At 55.6% G+C, this 21,001-nt stretch overlaps 2 protein-coding genes across 12 annotated transcripts in view; both read left to right on the top strand.

Annotated features, from left to right (window-relative positions):
* Nucleotides 1–1,110: 1,110 nt before the first annotated feature.
* LOC123034961 (rho-related GTP-binding protein RhoG-like) lies at nt 1,111–9,486 on the top strand. Its single transcript, XM_044452776.1, has 2 exons — nt 1,111–1,240; nt 6,465–9,486. The coding sequence occupies exons 1-2, from the start codon at nt 1,127–1,129 to the stop codon at nt 7,062–7,064; spliced, it is 714 nt and encodes a 237-aa protein (XP_044308711.1). The 5' UTR covers nt 1,111–1,126; the 3' UTR covers nt 7,065–9,486.
* A 486-nt stretch (nt 9,487–9,972) lies between these two features.
* The window catches only part of TAF1 (TATA-box binding protein associated factor 1), a 36,215-nt gene continuing 25,186 nt past the window's right edge, over nt 9,973–21,001 (top strand). For 4 of the 11 annotated variants that reach the window (XM_044452737.1, XM_044452738.1, XM_044452736.1 and 1 more), the window contains exons 1-15: nt 10,633–10,788; nt 11,545–11,662; nt 12,362–12,478; nt 13,603–13,722; nt 14,188–14,420; nt 15,317–15,535; nt 15,746–15,946; nt 16,050–16,245; nt 16,338–16,436; nt 16,914–17,081; nt 18,548–18,675; nt 18,764–18,871; nt 19,258–19,431; nt 19,625–19,798; nt 19,882–19,986. In XM_044452737.1, the coding sequence (XP_044308672.1) occupies nt 10,654–10,788; nt 11,545–11,662; nt 12,362–12,478; nt 13,603–13,722; nt 14,188–14,420; nt 15,317–15,535; nt 15,746–15,946; nt 16,050–16,245; nt 16,338–16,436; nt 16,914–17,081; nt 18,548–18,675; nt 18,764–18,871; nt 19,258–19,431; nt 19,625–19,798; nt 19,882–19,986 (2,295 nt within the window). In that variant the 5' untranslated portion in view covers nt 10,633–10,653. Of the gene's footprint in view, nt 10,018–10,632; nt 10,789–11,083; nt 11,300–11,544; nt 11,663–12,361; nt 12,479–13,602; nt 13,723–14,187; nt 14,421–15,316; nt 15,536–15,745; nt 15,947–16,049; nt 16,246–16,337; nt 16,437–16,913; nt 17,082–18,547; nt 18,676–18,763; nt 18,872–19,257; nt 19,432–19,624; nt 19,799–19,881; nt 19,987–21,001 lie in introns of those variants that run through there. The other 7 variants (XM_044452728.1, XM_044452734.1, XM_044452730.1 and 4 more) reach the window with 4 other exon arrangements.

Genomic DNA, 21,001 nt, shown 5'->3' with positions numbered 1-21,001 from the left:
GTAGGGAGAACAGGGCCTTTTCCGTTTCAACATGCCGCAGACTGAACCTTAAGAGCGCCCGGAGACTAGGAGCTCCTTTGGACCTCGTATGTCACACCAGGGCCTTGCAGTTCCTGGAAGAAAACGAGTGGTGGCGCAATGAGACAATGGCAATTGCTGACATGCCCTGGGGGGCTTCCTCGACGGATGGGTGGGCAAAGGACGATCTTTGCACAGACTAGCACCCGTCCTGCACACGCACACCCGGCTGCAAGAGCCCGCTGCTTTCCAGCATTTCTTTCACGCTCTGCCTCGCAAATCCGGGGTCCTGCCCCTCTCCCCGCTTTCACTCCCCCTGGTAAAACTCTCGGTGCCGTTCAGTCGAGCCCATTCCTCTCTGCAAGCGGAGCCTGGCCCCGATGCTCTCCGACTCGAAGCAAACCGTGTGGCTTCCCTGAAACAATGCCAGGGAGGTTTGCACCGGGCGGCCGCGCCCCTCCAGCCCCGCATCACGAGGGCGGGGGCTCCGCGGGGCTTCGGGCAGCCGCCTTCCCCGGAGACGCCGGGAGTCCCGCCTGCACTGCGCGTGCTGGCCCGGGCCCGGGCCCGAGCCCGAGCCGCCGATGGACAGCCGCCCGCCCGCCCGCCCGCGGCGAGGAAAGCGGGGCTGCGAAGCCGGCGGGGAGCGCCAAGCCGCCGCGCGGGGCGGCTGACCAGGCTCGGCTTGCGGCAGCGAGCGCGCCTCGGGCCTGCGCGCCTTCAGCGGGGGCCGCGTGCTGCCGAGCGAGCGCCTCAGGCGGCGGCCAAGGGGGCGCCTCGGTCGCGAGCCGCCCCGCCGCCGGGACGGGGGAGCGGAGCGGAGCGCCCGCGCAGCCCGCCCCACGCGCCCCGCCAGGCTCCCAGGGAAGGCGTCCCCGCAGGCCCGTCGCGGGAGCGTGTGCGGGCCGCGCAGGGCGCCTTGCGGGGACAAACGGCGGGGCACGGGCGGAGCTGCGGCGCCGGTGCCCGCTCCCGCTGCAGGGAAAAGCCGGTGGGCTCGCGGGACGGACGGTGGGGCGCTTCCCGGCCACCGTACCCAGCCTCGGAACTACAATTCCCAGAAGGCCCCAGTGGCGGAGGTCTCGTGCTCCCGTCCCGGGAGCGGGGCATGGCGCAGGCGCACTGCCGAGGCCGGGGAGGGGGCGCGGTTTCCCCTGCCGGATACAACTTCGTTTCGGCCGGCGGCGGCGGGTGCAGCTCGCGGGAGCGCGCGCGGCCTGAGGTGAGGTCGGGGCCGGGAGCCCGTCCCGGATGAAGTCCCTGGGTCTGGGGCCTGCGCGGCGGGCCGGAGCCGCGGCGGTCGAGTGGGCGGGCGGCTCGCTCTTTCCACGAAGCGGCCCTCCCCTCCCCTCCCCTCCCCTCCCCGACTGGGAGTGGGCGGGGGGCGCCGCGGAAGAGTCGGACTCCAACTCCCATCGCTGCCCTGCCGGGCCGCCATCCCAACGGGCGATGGGTGGGGGGCGCCGTGGGGGCGCCGGGGGATGATGGGAGTGGAAGCTCGGCGCCTCTGCAGCGCCCTCCCACCGCGCGGCTGGGGAAGGCCGGAGCTTCCCTTGCCGGAGAGCGCGGCTTGGAGCACTTCTTTGGGCTTTGGCGTTTTCGCCGCCTCTGCGGGCCGCGGGAAGCGGCATCAGGGTGGTTCTTAACTGGGACGGGGTGGAGGACCGCTCGCGAGTCCGCCGGGAGCCTCCCAGGTGTGTTGCTGGCAGCCATCTCGAAGATGGGCTTCAGATGGGGCTACGTCTATGGCAAACTCTCCTCGGGCGTTGATTTGGTACCCGTATTGCTTTTCTCCTCCCTCTGCCTCTTACTTTATTCGGTAGCCAGCTGGAAGAATATCAGCAAAATAAGAATCTGTGTGTGTGTGTTCCAGTTGAAAAGTGGGGAGGGCACGGGCACGAAGTCGAAGCCTCTGGAAGTTCTGCAGCCTGTAGCGGGGTGGGTCCGTCCTGCACCCTGTTCCTGTGATGGCTGTTGGCACCAGGCCGCGAGGCTTGCTTTGTCAGGCCATGCTACCCCCTCCTCCCTTCTCCTCCATCCCATTTTTCTGAAAAGGTATGGGTAGCTCTCAGCTAGGACACCTTTCTGTCAAACTTTAAAACGAGGCTTTTAGATGTATTTCTAAGGGTCATGCTCCTTTTAAAAATTCAATTAAGGAAGCCAATAAAAGCTTTATATGGAGGACAGCGGAGTTTAGGAGCTAACTCATGGGTCCTCAGATTCTTTCTGTATCCGGCCCGCCTCAGAAGTTTTGCACTTGCCGAGTGCGGGTGTGTGGGTGCACGGCGAGGCAGCGGCTTGCTTGCACAGAGATCATTTTGGACTCGCTCAGAGAAAATGATCTGCATTGCCACACACGCCCCCCCCCCCCCGCTCACCAGCCCGCGCCTCCCCTGCCGGCACCACCTTGGCAGCCCGCGCTCACTGCTGGCACCTTTCAACTGGTCCCCCGTTGAAAAAGTTGGAGGGCCCCTGAGCTAACTGAATAGGGATGCCGGGAGAATGGGAGCCTGGCAGTCCAGGTTGGTCAGCGAAGGTTTTCAGAGGATGAAGGGGAGCTTGATCAGCCTGTGCCTCGCGTTACTGCCGCCAGCGAAAGAGCAGGCTGGCAGAGAAGCTGGGTGCCCGCAGTGCTCTCGAGCTGTGGAGCCCCATCGCAGCGTCCCCTGGCATCCGCTGTTCCTAGGGACGTTGGTTTTTCACCTGCTCTTCGGTGACGCGTGCCCTCCTTGTTGCACAACTCCCTTACCCAGAGGGATGAGAGCGGGGGCCAAGCAACACGGCCTGGCCATTTCTGGCCCGCCCAGCCCAAGTGCTCCCCTGGAAGGGCCATCGGGCTGGGGCAGCAGGCGGTGCAGCATGCCAGGTGAACCTTGCTGGCAGGTCAAACCGAGCTGACGCCTGATGCATCTGGCCTGCTTCCAACAAAGCCTGGGGTGCCTCGCCTAGATGCCGAATAGCACAAATCAGGAATCGGTGCTGTGTTGGCGGCTGTTCGTGTGCTCAGTCGTATGGAATTATTTTGAGTTGCCTCTGGACTGACTTTAGTTACAGCCCCCTTGGAGTGATTGCCTCTCCCTGGTGGCCTGCCAGAGCTCTCTTGCTGGCAGAAGCATGAACAGCACCTGCTTCCTGCCCGTGAGGAGTTCCCCTTGAGGAAGCCTGCAGGCTCTGCACGGATACGTGGACTTGTGAGTGGCTGGAGAGGTGCGTGCAGGGCTGGAGCCGCAAGGGAGGCACCGCTGAGCGTTCCCACTTGCAGAGCTGCTGGGATGGGTGGGGAAGCAGCTTTGCCCCAGAGTGGTTTGTCTTCTTCCTCCCTGGAAGTGGCAGCCGTTGACAGTGAAATCTGTGCCTTAAGGGACGGTGTTTGCGATGCCAGGTGAGCCGAGCTCCTGCCTGTAGCTGCAGCTGTTCACATTAGCGAGGACAAGGGGGCTGGAGAACGGGGTGGGCCAGGAGGGCTTTTGGTGCTTTGTGGCAAAGGAAGCTTTGCAGCTGGGCTGGGCTTGTGGCTACGCAGCCCCACATTCTCTTCCTTCCAGCAGGAGACAGACAGTGAGTTTGGAGTGCCCTTTTCACAGCTGCACTTTCAGATCTGCTTTTCAAAGCAGCCCCTGCGATCTCGTCTTTGCAGTGCGCGTGGTTTGCCTCCACTTAACGTATGGGGCTGAAGTGGGTTGAGGAGCCGTGTGGGTTGAAGAACATTTGCTGGGCAAAGAGAAAGCCTAAGGATAAACTGTGGTGACGCGTTGTTAGTCTGGGTAGAAGAGTAGCTCACAGATATTCTAAGTGAATGTTCCACCCAAGGTGAACTAGCAACCCATTTCGAGCTCCCCTGCCTGTCATGCGAATGTATGGTAGCTTATGCCACTTTGATATGTGCCTATAGAAGTAGCCCAGACCCAAGTTAGCCAGTCCTTGAGGCTTGGCATTCATGGCCTTATGCACAGTGCAGCTTTCCCCAGTCTGGCGCGTTCTAGATACGGAGGGCCTAGCACCACGCCCTGTCCCAGCTTTCATGTCCAGCCTGCCAGCTCGCGCTGGGACGCTGCTTGACCAGTGGGTGGCTTCATGCGCACTTCTCCCTCCCAGTTTGTGACTGCATCTCTTTGGTGGCCGTCCGTCCGTCCGTCCATCAAGAATAGCGCAAACCAGTCACATTGTTTTTCCTGGTTCAGAACACCATGTCCCTAAAACATGGACTGCAAGATATTCCTGCAAGATGCTGACGTGCTGGGAAAATTCAGAAGAGCTCTGTATGGACGAGTGCCACTGTGTGGACGAGAAGTGCGAGGGTGGTGCTTCTTATTTCTCTTCCCCACCCACCACCACCCCCGAAAAACAAAAAACCTGGATTTATAGATTTGGTGAGGTAGGGGGAAGGTCACTCTAAGGCTGGAGGGAAGAGACTTAAGGCAGGGCTGCAGGGCGCTCCTCCTCGGAGCGTTATCCTGTGAAGATGTGTTCTCCTAGGAAGTGGTTCGGCTGCGAGGTTTTGGAACAGGCCATGTCATCTTCAGGGGTGGGGTCTTGCTTAGCAGGAAGCAGCATCTCCAGAGATAAATAGTACCTTCTGAGGAAGAAGGCTGAAGGGCTGTTTCTTGTTCAGGCTAGTTTAGCAATTCCAGTATGCAAGAGTGTGCAACAGTTGGGTCTTATGTCCAGGAATGAAATTCAACTGCAGCAGATTCATTTGGAAAGTACTGACAATTGCAGTAAATGCTGTGGGAAGAAATATTTTCCAGCACTTCATTTTTCTGTGGCAAAGTTTCCATTTCATAAATTCCTTAGTAACAATGAAGATATGCTAATTGCTAATTCTCTCAAAGTTGGCACTTTCAAACTGGTAATTAACGTTTTTCTTGTGATCGTCCCTGGCAAGTACGTGAGAGCATGCATATTATTGCAATACATAAATATTTCAGTGGAAAACAGATTAAGATACTCCCCCTGTGCCAAATAGTTTCAAAGTGTTAGTCTTCCTCATTTGTAAAAATACTTCTCTAATTCTTCTCAGTAACCCTTCCTGTTCTGAGCTTCTTACATGTTCATAGTATTACTTTTGGTCACCGCTCAAGCCTACTGAAAAATCTGTCCTTGGCCTGCTTCTAACAGTTCTTTGTGTTTTCCCAGAAAGCCTTCCTGGTGCTGGAAAAGGCTTGACTTCCATCACAGATCCTCAATTTCAAGCTCTTGCTGAGCTCAGACTGCAGGGGTGGATCCTCCGCCAAGGTGGAATGGCTGGCAGGCAGTTTTAACGCAGCCAAGTAGAAGACTTCACCTTGAAGGTCTCCCCTGTGCTACTCTAGCTTTGTCAGTAGAGAACTAAAGTTAAGACTGTACCAATCAGCTGGAACAGACTGGAAAGCTAATCATGGGGTGCCACATTCATTTCTTGCTCTTACCCTTGGAGGCTTTGGCTTGATTGTTAGGATTACCTTTCCAAGAGCAGGAAGCTGGAAACAGGTAAAACAAAATGTGAGAGAGATACAACAGTCCCCATTTAAAATACACCGGGCAAAGCATGTCTCCAAGGTACTTGGGTTCTGTTTAGAGTAGGGCTTGCTTAGGAGCACATTGCAGTCCCTAAAAATCGTGATGCTGAGAGATGCTTGATGAGGGCCAGAAAAGAGCCGTGCCTTTCTTGCTGCAGGGATGACTTTCTGAGCCAGGTTTGGGCTTGTTCTCTAATTGCCTCTGGCTTGTTCCTGGCTGGCCATTTGCTTTTCTTGCATAACGTCTGAAAAATGACCTATTTTCTGTTGCTGTGCTTCACTCCTATGGTTAATGCATTTGTAGCATGCTTTTCTTAAAGTAGTGTACTATATAAAGTAATTTTAAAAAGAAGAATGCTCTCAGGCTGCTGGTGGTGTCTTTAGGAACCGATGTAATGAGCTCCTTGGCCTGATCTTTTCTTCTGCCTTTACATTAGGACATACTGTTCGTTGAGATTTATCCTCTGATTTCCGATCAAATGAACTTCAAATTAGCTTTCACCAGATTGTGTTTACGCAAATATAGTCCCTCCACACACATGCTTCAGCTTACAAACGCAGACGCAGCACCCCTTGGGGTCCCCCGGAGAGAGAAGAAGCCAGCGTGGGCTTGGCAAGAGGCTGGGGGAAGTTTTCTTTCGGACGGTGGGAGCGGGGGCACGAGCAGTCTCTTTGCAGTGCTTCTCTGCCCAGTGGATTGGGCCAGGTCGGCCTGCCCCTTGCCTGGTGCCTCTCTGGGCAGGGCTTCAGCCTGCCCCTGGCCCCTGATGATGGCAGAGGACAGCATGTCTCCTTCAGCTTTGCAGTCCCAGGACAACGGGGAGGTGGGGTGGGATACGACCATCCTTTGCTCCTTATGCTGTCTAGGGTCAACTATTCTTGTAATCCTCGAAGCTCCTTTTTCAGAGTGTGCCGGGCTTCCTCTGAATTGTGTCTCTGTTTGCGCAGGACTCCTCCCTACAGAGAGCAAGAATGCAGACGATAAAGTGTGTTGTGGTTGGTGACGGCGCCGTGGGAAAGACCTGTTTGCTCATCAGCTACACCACGAATGCATTCCCGGAGGAATATATCCCCACTGTCTTCGACAACTACAGTGCCCAGATGACGGTGGACGGCAGGATGGTTAGTCTGAACCTCTGGGACACAGCAGGCCAGGAGGAGTATGACCGGCTGCGCACCCTTTCCTATCCTCAGACCAACGTGTTTGTCATCTGCTTTTCCATCGGGAGCCCCTCCTCGTATGCCAACGTAAGGCACAAATGGCACCCCGAGGTGTCCCACCACTGCCCGAACGTGCCAATCCTGCTTGTCGGCACCAAGAGGGACTTGAGGAGTAACGTGGAGACGGTGAAAAAGCTGAAGGAGCAAAGCCTGGGCCCCACCACCCCGCAGCAGGGAACTTCTCTGGCCAAACAGATCGGAGCGGTCAAATACCTCGAGTGCTCAGCGCTGAACCAGGAGGGGGTGAGAGAAGTGTTTGCGGAAGCTGTGCGCGCCGTTCTGTATCCTGTGACGAAGAAGAACTCCAAGAAGTGTCTTCTGTTGTAGTCCTCATGGAAAGCGGAGCAAAGACCCCGGGCTTGGGATGTTTGTAGGTCGCCTCCTTAATCTAATTGCATCTTGCACTAATGGCTTTGAAGAGAGATTCCTTATGGCAAGCACTCCTACAATTCAGGCACCAGTTCCAGAGACTGAAAGGAATGTCCTGCTTCCAGGTGTAAGGCTCAGCCTACCTGCCAAATCCTCCCCGTCCCTGCCTGTGTCGTCCTCTGTAGCTTCAGAAGAGGAAAGCAACAGATGGGAGGCCCTCCCTCAAAGCCAGTCGCTTTCTTTGCTACCGAAACCGAAGATACGGTCCTTCTAAAAGAGACTGCGGTTAATTCTTCTTGACGTGCCATGGCTTCCACTATCCATTTCAGCATCAGTCGGCTGTCTTGTGCATACACAGAGCTGTGCTTTTCCAGAAATCATGTCAGGTTGTTAGAGAGCATCCAAAAATGCATTCTGATTTTTAAAATTTCTCCCCTGTGTGTGAGGCCCAGCAGATACCCTGTGTAACAGCACACTTAAGCAGGTGCAAAGGAGGGAGCCTCTCTGTTTAATAAGGTGAAATTAAGCTGTGCCCTCTTCATAGCATTAGCTTTTGGGAATCAGATCAGTCTCTTTGGCTTTCTAGGTTAGGGAATCCTGTGTTTGTTTCGGAAGCTGCCCTTCCTCCATGTCAGGAAGCCAAAGCATTCTTTCAAATACACATCCCCCCCACACACAACCTCTTAAGCTGGGCTTATGCTGCACAGCATGAGGTTTCCGAACTTGGCAAAAGAGCTCCTCATTCAAAGATGATACGTTCATCACGCTTGCTCTAGGAGGAGATGGCCATGGCAGCTCTGTCTGGCCATGGCGATAAGAAAAGCTTACTGTACCACAGGTCCCCTTAAGGAGACACTGGACTGGCTGGCCTTCGCACCATTTAGGGGATGCTTTTGCAAAGGATCCTCCTCCTCTGGCAAAAGCTGTGGTTGGCCTTAACCCTTGTGAACGTGGCCTTTTGGGAAAGACCTGCCTTGCCTTTTAGGAGCAAGCTTGTTTGCTGACTGCCACCCTCCTTTTTAACTTGACTGCTAATGCTAAAAAGTGGTGTTTCTGTGCCTTCTTGTTATTACTGTTTTCCCTTCTGCAGGTAAAGGTCAATGACTGCTTGCCTTAACGACAGTCAAGTGTGAGTACTATTAAAATGCTGCTCTGGTTGGTTACTTCTTTAAATCTAGATTGGTACCCAATCTAGATGCATATAAGCAGGGTTTAACTTTCACTGAAATATTAACTTTCCCTTCTTGAAAAAGAATTATGCATTTTTTAAACATGTGCCTCCATTTAGCTTCATGAACAATGTTTTCATCTAGTGGCATTAGGAAACACTTCACCTAAGCTGAGACAGTACGGCCAAATTCAAGTTCTTCAGTTGAATCAAGATAGAGAATCTGATGCTTTGTAGCTTCTCTGTTTTGACAAGGACAGCTGTTTATTTGACAAACAAGTTTACAAATGGCAGTTCCTGAGAAAGTGTTATGAGTAGCTTCTCCATAGATGTGCAGTGGTGCTACTAAGAAAATAATGCTGAGAAGTAGAACTCTGTCCTGTTTTTAGCTTGGCCCCACTCCGAATTAGCTATGCTTTATGTGATAGAGATGGTTGTGATTCTGATGTGTACCAGTGGAGTAGAAAATTGGCCTGAATTGGGAATCATAATGCTTGTGAGCTGCTTGACTTGCTGCTAACCAGATGCGCAAGTGATGGAGCAGGATCAGAACTCAGGCCGTGTGCAAATTCTGCATGCCTATCATGGATAAACCAAATGTACACCTAGACGTTCTGGGAGCTGAGACTAACGCGACTGGATTTCTGTAACTAAACTGTGGTGTTCTTCCCTGTGCCCCGAACATAGAGATTCAAGTCTGGTTTCCTTGTCCTTGATCTGACCATTCTCAGGGTATGAAGTGGTGATGAACTTTCTGGGCAACTAGGAACTGACGGCGATGCTGGCTTGGCCTCACCAATGTGTCCCAGTCCGTTCTCAATGCCAGGCAAAGCATCACTGTGTACAAGACTGTGGGGGACCAGTCCCTGCAGGCTAATAGTTCTGCAAGTGGATCTTCAGCTTAGTGTATAGAACATGCCAGCTGTAAAGCCACGGAAAGCCATCCCTGTCACCACACAGTGCTGTGGAGCCCTGTGGGGGGAGGATTTCTGACCTCTCATGAAAGAGCTTTCTCAAGGCTGAACTGAGGCTTTACATGGCGGCTGGGTGGGCCACATGTGCCTTACTGTGCAAGGAAACTCTGAGACACTGTGGTACTGAAACATACACTGGCAACTGATTTTTATAGTTAAAAGACATTTGTACGGCGACTAACAAAGTTATTTTTAAATTATGCAGAATTAAATTGTAATAAAGCATTTTCTTGCATAATTTCTTTGGTTATTTTCATTTATTATATGGGTGTGTTCTCTTTCCCTTAAGCTTTTGTCTTAAGATTGGAGGTAAGCCTCTTTAGCATCTTGTATGGAATGCAAACATCTTTTTCTCTAATACGATAAAAAAGTTTTTAAGAATGCCCATTTTTATGTAGTTAACTTATTTAGATTTAGGGGCAGGATGCATCCTGTCATGCCTAAAATTGCTTTCTGAGCAAGAGAGGTGGCTGAGAGTTGAAACAATGGTGCTGTTTCCTTAGAGGCCAGAGAAAGTGCAGCAGAGACTGTCAATTACCTAGCCTTACTTGAAGTTATCGCATCATTCTCTTCCATCCTACAAGGGTCTCCTTGTCAGCTGCCAAGTCGCTGCTGAAGTGTTACTGCCCTGACCAAAATGCCTGGGAAGAACGTCGATATGCATTGCTTCTCTGGCCTGCTGCTGCCTTGGCTTTGGTTTTGCATCCTGTGACCACTTGAGGGTGGTGGTGGTGGGGAGATGCCTGCTACAAATGTAACTGCCAAAAAAGTAAGTGCACGAGAGACATACCTCTATTGCCCCCATCTCTTAAAAACTGGGTCAAAGCAGACCCATCTGGTCCAGCTAGTGGGCAGCCGATTTTCCAAATTGTGTAATAAAATGGATGTATGTTGCCCCTCGGAACTAACCAAACACTCAACCAGAAAAGAGCAGACGTTGCAAAAGCGGCCCCTGTCAGCGTGGCGCAGCGGAGGGAGGGGGCACCGCTCTTGCGGAGACCCCGCTTCGCTCGGAGGCAGTTGGGCGCCCTCCCACCGCCGGGCACGGCTGCCAAACAGGCCTGTGCGGGGTGGGAAGAGCCGCGGCGACCGCGCGGGGCTGGGCGGCGTCGGGCCCCGGCTGATGCTGGCCTTCCTGCGGGCCTGGCAAGGCTGGCGGCGGCGGCGGCTCTGCCGCGAATGGGGCGCCTGGGGCGGCCCCAGCCCCGGCCCCGCGCTCCTCGGCCTCCCGCCCGCACCGGCCCTCCCCCGGCGCGGCGCGCGCAAGGGCTGACGGGAGCCGGCGGCGGCGCCCGAGCGGCCCGCCCAGTGGCCGCTCTAGCCGTCCGTCTCGGCGGCCCTGCGCAGGAGGTCGCGGGTTCCGCTTCCGGCGTGGCGCGGCTGGGCGCCTGGTCGCGCCGCTGGCATGTCGGACTCGGACAGCGAGGAGGAGGCGGGCGGCGGCGGCGGCGGCCGGGCGACGCCCTTCTCCCTGGCCGGGTTCCTCTTCGGCAACATCAACGAGCAAGGCCAGCTGGAGGGGGAGGGCCTGCTGGACCAGGTGGGCGCCTCGGGCGGCTTCGCCCCTGCCGGCGGCCGGGGCGGGGCGGGGCGCCAGACAGCGGGGCGGGCCGTGCGGGTCCTGCGGGCCGCGGCCGAGCGCGGTGCAGGCGGCCCTGTCTGGAGGGCGGCAAGCGATAGCGCCTGTGGCAGGTTCCGGAGAGGCGTCTCCGCTGGGCAGCTCCGTGATTTCCGCCTGGCTGGACCTCATCTGCTGCGAATTCACGTCCCGAAAATGTGGCAGTAGCGATGTCTACCGGTTTAGAAGGGGATCGGAAAACCCATGGAGAACGCTCTCTGGGGCTGTTAGTTCTGATGGTTGAATGCTATCTGCATCCCAGAAGTGGAGCACACGGATGGGAGGGAGCTGTCGCAGGCGTGTCCTGCTGTTGGACTTTCAGGAGGTGGCCGGTGGCCACTGCCTGCACAGAAAAGGGACTTTCCAAACATGTATTGAATGCTGGAAGCTGCTTCATCTAATCCAGTGTGGTGTGCTGACAGTGATTCTCAAGGTTCTCAGCAGTGGATTTCTTGCACCCTTGCTTCCTTTTAACCAGAGCTGCTGCATTTGAACTGGAGGACCCCTCCTTGGCAAACATCCACTTAGCCACCAAATATCTGCTCCACCTTGTATACGTTTCCAACATGTACTTCTGTTATGGTCTCCTGACTATATCATCTTTAATACACTGTTACTTTCTTCTAAAACAGCGCAGTGTGTTTCAAATCTTTTTCATTTCTTCCCTCCCTCCCTCAGGAATCAAAAAATCACTTGGCTGGACTTGGGGCCCTGGGGCTGGGCAGCCTCATTACTGAAATCACAGCTGCTGAAGATGATGCATCTGAGACAGATGGAGTCCAACTGGATGAAGAAGGTGAGAGACCTTTTTGCTCTGCTGATTTGGTAAGGAAGGTCTCACAGACAAATGGACCACTGTATGTGTGTGAAATATGGGCTCAACAGGTTGAATTGGCGCTCCAGTGATGGTTGCTTGCTTATCTTTGAAAACCTTCTCTGATTATAACCTTCATGGGTTGCTTCTAGCGGGTATCCGACGCGCATCTTAGAAGTGCTGCAGAAAGTGCCTCAGCGCTGGGGAGGAGCAGTGTGGGCAGTGGAATGATGGTCTGGGATTTGTTCAGTCATTCGCACTCCTGATCCTCAGCTGCAGATTTTCTTCACTCTCCTCGATCACAGTTGAAGAGGATCTGCAAGCAGGGCTGCTGGAGGGCCCTGGCACAAACTAAACCTCAACTAGGCACCTGGATTAAAAAAATAAAAACTACAAACGTATATCATCTTTCTCTATTGCCTTCACCAGCTCTCTGTCAGGAGGAGGAGAGTGTATTCTTGTTGTCTAAGCAAAAGCGCTCTCTTCCTCCCATTGCTTGTTTTGCTTTTCCCCTTTTCTCCCAATTGTTGGATTGCATAAGGCTGGGGCAGTCTGGCAGAATCCGTGTTCGTGTTTGTGTGGCCTTAACAAGTGTGTGTCCAGGGAGTGTGACAGGAGAGAGGTGTTATCTGTCATGTTTTGTGTGATTGGGTGTTTCCTCTCATTCTGCCCCTCACCCAGGCTGGGTTAAGAGCACTGAAGATGCTGTTGATTATTCTGACATTAATGAGGTGGCCGAAGATGAGAGTCGCAGGTACCGGCAGGCAATGGGCAGCCTTCAGCCAATTCAGAAAGCAGGTAATTGTCGGCAGACACTTTCTTGTACAACCCTTGTTGTAACTCTTGAAGTAGATGCCGATCGACATTTACATTCTCCTTATTTATTTATTTAGGAAATTTATAGGTCGTCCATAACTGTCGTCTCTGGGCGGATTACAGATTTATTCTAAATCCTAAACAAAATAAATTAGCTATTCCATGAACTGGCATAAAACTGACATATTTACCTGAAGGAGCGCTTACATCCATATATGCCCAGCCGCCCCCTGAGATCAGCGGGAGAGGCCCTCCTCCGGGAGCCCTCAGTGAAGGAAATTAGGAGGGTGGTTACTCGGAGGAGGGCTTTCTCAGCGGTGGCGCCTAAGTTATGGAATGCGCTCCCCAGAGAGGTCCGACTGGCGCCGTCGTTATTTGTTTTTCGGCACCAGGCGAAGACCTTTTTATTTAAGCAGCATTTTAAATGTTAATACTATTGAATTTTATTTGGCCAGGGCGGCTTATTTTATTCTAATGTATATATTTTAATTGTTATTATTTTAATTTATTGTGTATTTTATTGTATGCTGTGAGCCGCCCTGAGGCTTCGGCTAGGGGCGGCGTAGAAATGTTTTAATTAATTAATTAATTAATTAATCATATACAGTTAAAATTGGCTGATGTTAAAGAATTGCTTGACATTCTTTATGTCCTGTGCAAAGTTCATTGGACTAAAAGTTTCTCTCAGAGTGTACAGTCTGCACCAACCATTTTTTTATCCTTCCATTCAAGGTTGATACTTCTTAGGTTATTTTGGAATGTTTCATGCCAGGTCTTTTTCGGTCTTCCTCTTCTCCTCCAGCTATTTACGCGTAGAGGTATCCAGTTAATTGTGATCTTAGCAGGAGATTGTTTATTCATGTGAAGCACAGATATTTTTGGTATGCTGTTCTTTGCTTTTCAGATGGTTTTATTATCAATTGCAAACTAAGGGAAGCATAAACCTTGTATCAGCACATATAGGAAGAAGCAGCTGAGTGCAGCAGGGTTTCAGGGAACAGAACGCTTTTGCATGGTGGCTGTTTGCACTGGTGGACTCTAGCAAGGGAGATGGATCAAAGTTGCGACGTGGCGCCTGCCCAGTGAATTCCCTTTTTTCCCCTCAGACGATGACGATGACGACTATGATGCTGACTCTGAGGACATTGATTCCAAGCTGATGCCTCCCCCTCCCCCTCCTCCAGTGCCACTGAAAAAAGAGGATGAGAAGGATCCGGGTCCTTCCGGTGCGTGGGCATCCCTGAGGGTGGGCTGTGAATGCTGGAGGCCTTCAAGCTTTTAGTGGGACTGCAGCAGAGGCTAGTCCTCCATTTGAAACATAAGCAGACTTTAAGGTAGCCCTCTGACCGCACTTCTGAAGCCCACTCCTCGTTCCTCCCCTGTCTCAGGGCTGCGTGGATCTGCGTGTTTGCTCAAAGATGCTAAAGCACGTTGTGCCGGATCAGGCCGAGGATTATAAAAGTGCTCAGGACCTCCCTCCATATATATTTGCATTCCAGCTCTCACGAGCTGCAGGCAGCGTGGCCATGGAGGATGGGAATTTTAGTCCAACAGTAGCCAGCGGGCCACAGGTCCCTAGGTTAGCTGTAGGATCAGCTTCTCGGTGCAGCCAGTCAGGTGCGTCTCAGTTGTTCACAAGGAGAGGGGCGAGGGCCTGTTTCCTTTCCTCCGGGGCACGTGCTGTCTTCCAGGGTCTGAAGATGGTGGTGGTATCATCCTGCCCTCCATCATCGCTGCTTCTTCAGAGAAGGCGGATTCCAGCAGCTCCTCCGATTCGGAATCGGAAACCGGGTCCCGGGCCTCCAGGACGTCTGAGTCCAAGGAAGGCCAGCTCACGCTGCCACTGGCGGGCATCATGCAGCGCGATGCCACGAAGCTGTTGCCTGGCGTCACTGAGCTGTTCCCCGAGTTTCGGCCAGGCAAGGTGGGGCCCTCGGAAGGAAACCCCCCCCCCCGCCCGAAGACCTTGGGCCCCCCGGGGGGGCCCCAGGGTTTGCGGGGGAGCCTGGCCCCCCCCCCCCCCCCCCCCCCCCTTCAGCACTTGCCGCTGGGTGCTCCGCTCGGCTCTCTATCCCGGATCCAGCTAGTCCGGCCGTCCCGAGGGGGGACGTGAGAGGGGGCCCATGCGCGCTGCCCAGTGCAGAGTGACGAGCCCAGGGGCCCCGAGGCCTTCCCAGCGGCTGTGCAGAGCTCAGCCGGGGAAGGCCAGTCCCAGCCCTGGCCTTTGGCCCAGGCAGAGCCCCATCCCGCGCTGACGGGCCTTCCTTCCAGGACGGGCTTGGGTTGCCAGAGGCCTGAGCAGCGCTCGGTGGGCGGAGCCGCCCGGTGGCCGGCCCTGCCAGGCTGCTCCTCCAGGAGGGGCTGTGGCTCCATGGCAGCTCTGCATGCAGCAGGTCCCTGGTTCAGTCCCCAGCCTCTCTGCATGGTGCCCGAACCCGGGAAGACTCCTGCCAGGAGATGGACCAGTGGTCTCGTTGCAGGGCAAAGAGGTGCCCAAGCCATGCCCGGAGGGCCGACCCGCCTTTCCTGCCAGCCAGCATGGTGCCCTTTGCTCCTCGAGTCTGTTGCCAGGCAGCCTTCGGCCCTCCAAGAGGCTGGCCTTCGTGCCTCGCCTCGCCCCGCCCGTGACGAGGGCTGATGGGGGATGGAGAGCACAGGTGGCCCAGCCCTGCCCCACGTCCTGCCACCCACGGAGAGAGGTGTGCCACCACAGGCGCCCTCTTGCCATCAGCCAGAGCACTGGAAACGTGGCCCGAGGGTGGACCTCTCTCTGTACTGGGACACACTTCCGGCCCTTCCTTTCCCCCCTCCTCCTTCCAGGTCCTGCGCTTCCTGCGCCTCTTTGGCCCAGGGAAGAACATCCCATCCGTCTGGCGCAGTGCCCGCCGGAAGCGCAAAAAGAAGCACCGGGAATTAGTCCCTGAAGCGCAAATACAGAATGGAGAAAGTGTGGCCGAGGTGGGCGTGGAGGGGAAGTCTCCCTGGGAGTATGAGTATGCCCCGCCGCCTCCGCCAGAGCAGTGCCTTTCTGATGATGAGGTGAGGCTGTGGACAGGGGAGCGCTCTCGGGGCTGGGGGCGGGCATGCTGGAGAGCCTCCATGCTCTCCCAGCAGAGCACCCGGGCAAGCGGGGTGTCTGGAGGAGCATGCCTCCGCCAGCTCCCTGTGAGGGGCTGCAGAGGGGGCGCTAGGGTGTCCTCAGCTTGGTGGGAGCCCCCTCGCTTCCCCCCGCCCCGGCTTGTCTTGCAGATCACCATGATGGCACCCGTGGAGTCAAAATTCTCGCAGTCAACCGGGGATGCAGACAAAGTGGCCGACACCAGGCCCAGGGTGGCGGAATGGCGCTACGGGCCCGCCCAGCTCTGGTACGACATGCTGGGTATCCCTGAGGACGGCAGCGGCTTTGACTACGGTTTCAAGCTGAAAGATTTCGTGGCGACGGGGAAGGAGGTGAGCGGGGAGGGAGAGCCCTGGCAGGGGCTGCGTGCCTCTCCCCTGCAGGGGGAGCAGCCGGGCCCGCTGGCACCGTGGCAGCATGCGTCTCTTTTGCTAGCGCTCCGAGGCCGAGAAGGACGAGCTGCTGGCGGACGAGCACTTCCTCATGGTGACCCAGCTGCAGTGGGAGGACGACGTGATCTGGAACGGGGAGGACATCAAGCACAAGGGGACCAAAACGCAGCGCGCCAGTCTGGCGGGCTGGCTGCCCTCCAGCATGACCCGGAACGCCACTGCCTACAACGCCCAGCAGGGTAGGGCAGCCCTCTTGCCTGCCTGTCCCTGAGCGGCTTCCGGGGGCAGCAGCGCCAGCACCTCCTCAGCGTTCCCTCGCTTCCGTTTTCAGGGCTGAGCCGCTTGCCTGTCCCCCTGGTGCAGAAGCCCAGCCTGGCCGGAGTCTTGGGCAGCGCCAAGGGCAAGGAGAAGCAGCTTCCGGAGCAGCAGGGTAAGGAGGAGAGGTGGGCTGGGCCGGGCTGTGCGAGGCGCAGCATTCGCCTCCAGGATCTGGACCTATGATAAGGCTGCCCCGCGCTTCAGTTGAGAAGCAGCTTGGCGCCGGTAGGATTTTTACTTGCCACATATTGATCTTACACAATTCGATCCAAGCAGTTCAGGACCTTTTGTTACGGAGGTGGGTCAGAGAAGAATCTGGACAGGTGGCAATACCAGAAGTTCCCTTTTCAGCATGCAAAGCAATGACCGGTCTTTTCTCCCTCTGAACCGTCTCAGGCACCTCCTTTGCATGGGACCCGTTCTCTTGCGAAAACGGGCCATGCAGTGTTACTCAGAGCTGCGCTCTCTCCTTGAGTGCCTCTGGGGCATCCCGTCCCGTGGGGAGGCTTTAGGCCTCTTCCGGGTGAGCGGGGGACAGGAAGGGAGACACGGGGGTCATGACTGAAGCACCCTTGTTGCTTCTTTGCAGCAGCCCTGGACGAAGACAAGCCGTGGTTCTCCATTTTCCCCATTGACAACGAAGAGCTGGTCTATGGTCGTTGGGAGGACCTCATCATCTGGGATGACGAGGCGATGGAGGCCGTCCTGGCTCCGCCTGTTCTGACCCTGGACCCGAACGATGAGAATATAATCCTGGGTATGTTCGAAGGACCAGTGCCGCCTCCCGTTTGGCCTGCTGATAGGGAAAAGTGGGAGCGGAGAACTTCTGTGGGCAGAATGCTGGGCTGGAAGGCCTGGCCTGCCCTAGCCCTTCTCCTGCCCCTGCTCCTCTGTGGCACAACGATTTCCTAGAGTGCAGAAGAGGCAGAACTCAGCTGGGCTGAGGAAAGCAGTTGCCTCAGCCGCTTCCTGCCCCAGTCTCCAGCGAAGGGCCATGCGTCCTGCCTCCTGGAAAATGGTTCCTTCCAAGGAAACTTGGGAAGTGCGGTTGTGTGAAGTGCTGTAGAAGTCTTGGCACTGTCGGAAGAACGAACTTGCCGAGCTTTCTTTGTGGAAGCCCCGAGAGTAAAGCTGCTTTTTCTCTTAGATTGAAGTGTGTCACATAGAAATGTTTATGCACGAGGGTAGTATGAACTGAGCTGCAGGAAGATGAAATGAGGCGACCTGTTGTACAAAAGTCTGTAGGTGGGAGAGAACCAGAGCTTCAGGTTTAAAGGTTTTGAAACAGCTCTCTCAGCCCAGATGGATATTTTTCTCGATCAGGGAGTTCACTTGTTTGTTTATGTGTTATGTCTCTGCACTGCCCAGTAGCCGAAACTCTGGGCAGTTTAAACCAGTTAGAGAAATAAAATGTAATACAATAAAGCAGAATATAAACATGTTAAAACTACAGCGTATCATCAAAATAAAAACCAAAATGAAACACAGCAGCAGTGCAAATAATTAAAATGCACGAATAGATTTAAAACAGCAGAACCAGAATATGCAAATTGCCTGGGAAAATGAGGAGGTCTCCACCTGGCAGCGCAACATGCCGGGGTCAGGTGAGCGTCTTGGGGACGGTCATTCCATGCCTGGGTGGCACAGCCCTTTTCTTTGTAGCCACCCTCCCCACATCCTCTGGGGGGCCCATGGAGAAGGACTGTTCAGAGTCTGGGCTGGTGTATATGGGGGGAGATGCTCCTTCAGGTACCCTGAGCCCCTCCCCCCAGGCATGTGTATGTTTGTTTATATCAGTATTTATATGCCAGCTTTTTTCTTCTTGAGGGACTTCAGGGCTGTGAATGTTAATACAAGCACTTGGATTAGGCCTCAAAAGGGACTCACAGCGGCCGTTCATGGAACAGTCCTATCATAAAATGATCCCATTGGCTGCTCCCCAGTCATATCCTGGCTGCCTATTTTGGACCTGCTGAGGTTGCAGCACCCTTTTCAAAAGTAGCCCCACAGCGCAATATGGCAGTGCAGTGGTCCAGACCACTCCACCGCCACGCTTCTGGCTCCATCTGGAAGGATGCTTTGGATGATGGGCCCCTCAGCCACCTTCAGCACCCGGAGGATCAAGGATTTGGCTGTTGCTCTCTCTGTTTGTGCATCCCTTCCCTATTTGACATGGAGATGGAACCATGATGGAATACACTTTTCTCCTTTGCTGCCTCCTAGAAATTCCTGATGAGAAGGAAGAGATGACCTTGAATTCTCCTTCCAAGGAGAATAAGAAAGAGTCTTCTCTAAAAAAGAGCCGGATCCTCTTGGGCAAAACAGGAGTCATTAAGGAAGAGCCACAGCAGGTTGGTGGGGGTGGCGTCCCGTTCTGTGGAGGAGGGCCATGTGGGCGAGCGGAGGGCGCCTGACTCGCTTCCCTTGCCCCAAATGCAGAATATGTCTCAGCCAGAGGTGAAGGACCCATGGAACCTCTCCAACGACGAGTTTTACTACCCCAAGCAGCAGGGCCTTCGCGGAACTTTTGGCGGCAACATCATTCAGGTTTGGACTAGCAGCAGGAATACGCGGCGTGTGCGTGTGGCATCTGCACGCATGCAGCTTGAGCACAGAGTGCCTCAGCATTCCGGGAAGGGCTTCCCCGGGGACAGCGCGCAACCTCCCATGATGTCTCCTGCCTCGTGTTTTCTGGCAAGGTTGGAGACCCCGGGCAGATCCTGCTGAACCAGCTTTCGTGACCGGCTTGCAGGAGCTGCTCCTGGGGCTCCACGTGGCCTCGCATACTTCAGGGTGCGGCATCTGCTCTGCTTTGGCACGCCCCTCTGTGGCAGCCCCTGCGCATTAGTGGCGCCCGGACAGATGCCTTGTCTTGAGAGGGGACCACCCGCCCTCCCTCTGCTAAGTGCACATGTCTGTTTGCCTCGGTGCAGCACTCGATTCCCGCGGTGGAGCTTCGGCAGCCCTTCTTCCCCACCCACATGAGTCTCATGAAGCTGCGCCAGTTCCACCGGCCTCCCCTGAAGAAGTACTCCTTTGGGGCCTTGTCCCAGCCCGGCCCCCATCCGGTACAGCCCCTGCTGAAGCAGATCAAGAAGAAAGCCAAGGTGAAGCGCTCGTCTCCTGCCTGTGCCGCGTCGCTGGGCAGGCCGTGCCGGGGCTGCATTTTGCCCAGTGGTTTCCCACTGGGCTCCTCAGGCACCCGGGGAGAAAGAGCGGGTCCCGCTGTTGCTGCTGGGCGGGGTGCGTGCTCCCTGCTGCCTGCAGCCCACTGAGATCTCCACCTTGCCCTGTGCCCAGATGAGAGAGCAGGAGCGCCAGGCCTCCGGCGGCGGGGAGATGTTCTTCATGCGCACTCCGCAGGACCTCACCGGCAAGGACGGAGACCTCATCCTGGCGGAGTACAGCGAGGAGAACGCCCCCTTAATGATGCAGGTTGGGATGGCGAGCAAGATCAAGAACTACTACAAGCGGGTGAGTGCTCCTGGGGGGCTGCCGGCGCGGAGGGGCTGCAGTCGGAGGCCACCATTTGACTCCAGTTGTCTTCTTCCTGGCAGAAACCGGGCAAGGATCCAGGGGCCCCCGACTGTAAATACGGAGAGACTGTGTACTGCCACACTTCCCCCTTCCTGGGCTCTCTTCACCCGGGCCAGCTGCTTCAGGTGAGGTGCCTGCCTTTCGCTGCTGGGTGCCTGGGCTGAGCTGCCGGATGATTCGAACTGCGGAGGAGTCACTCTGTGCCAGAACAGCCGGTGGCAGAGTGGAGAGCTGCCTGCAAAGCCCATGGGCCAGGCTGGCGCCCCCCCCCCGCCCACATCCCAGCACGATCGGGAGAAGCATCCGGCGGACCCGCGGCTGTGTGCGGAAGCGGCAGGGGACGTGCTTGTGGTGAGCAGCAGCTGACCGCAGTGCCCGCTGCCGCAGGGCTGCCTGGGCAGCATCCCTGGCCAAATGCCTCCCGGCAGGAATGTTGCAACGTGCAAGAAGAGCAGGGGGCTTGCGGCACCTCCAGCAGACCCATCCTGGTGGAAGCCTTTGGAGACCAGAACTGGCCCACGGTGCATGCAGGCTGCGCGGGGAGGGGCAGAGGTAGACGGGGCCCCCTCACCGCAGAGGCTGCCGGGACAGCCTGGGGCATCTCCCTGGGGAGCTGGAGCAGGGGAGCTCCAGCTCGGAGATGAGCGGGGATCTAGGCGGGCAGGGGTCTTCCTGTGCCGGCCGCGTCTGAGCCTCACAACTTCAGAAGTTGTGGCTGCTGCCGCTTCGCCTGCTCTGCGCCCGTCCCCAGTGGCCACAGCAAAACTGGCTCGTCGGCTGTGGATCAAAGGGTTCAGGAGCCAAGGCCGTGCCCGTTGGATGTCCTTCCACCCGCAGAGGTCGGGGTCCTCTACACTCCTACCCTGGCCAGGCCTAAATATGAGCGAGATAAGTGGGAACCATTCACAGGAGCCGTAATTGCTGGGGACGCGGTTGTTGTGAGCCATAATCTGTGAGCTCTTTCGGCTTAGGCAAGCCGTGAATGGTTGTGAACCTTCCAGAAAGCTTCAGCTATTGGGTGAAAATAATAATAGCAATAACATTAATAAAAGTATGCTGCTAGAATCTATCTACCTGGTTAGTTCTGGTTTAGCTCAGGCAGGCAGGCTGTGGAAGCGATAGCTGAATGAATGAGTGGCC

This window comes from Varanus komodoensis, unplaced genomic scaffold, assembly GCF_004798865.1.
Source record: "Varanus komodoensis strain SLA01 unplaced genomic scaffold, ASM479886v1 scaffold74, whole genome shotgun sequence".
Lineage (NCBI taxonomy): Eukaryota > Metazoa > Chordata > Lepidosauria > Squamata > Varanidae > Varanus > Varanus komodoensis.
This window is presented reverse-complemented; position numbering and strand designations above follow the sequence as displayed.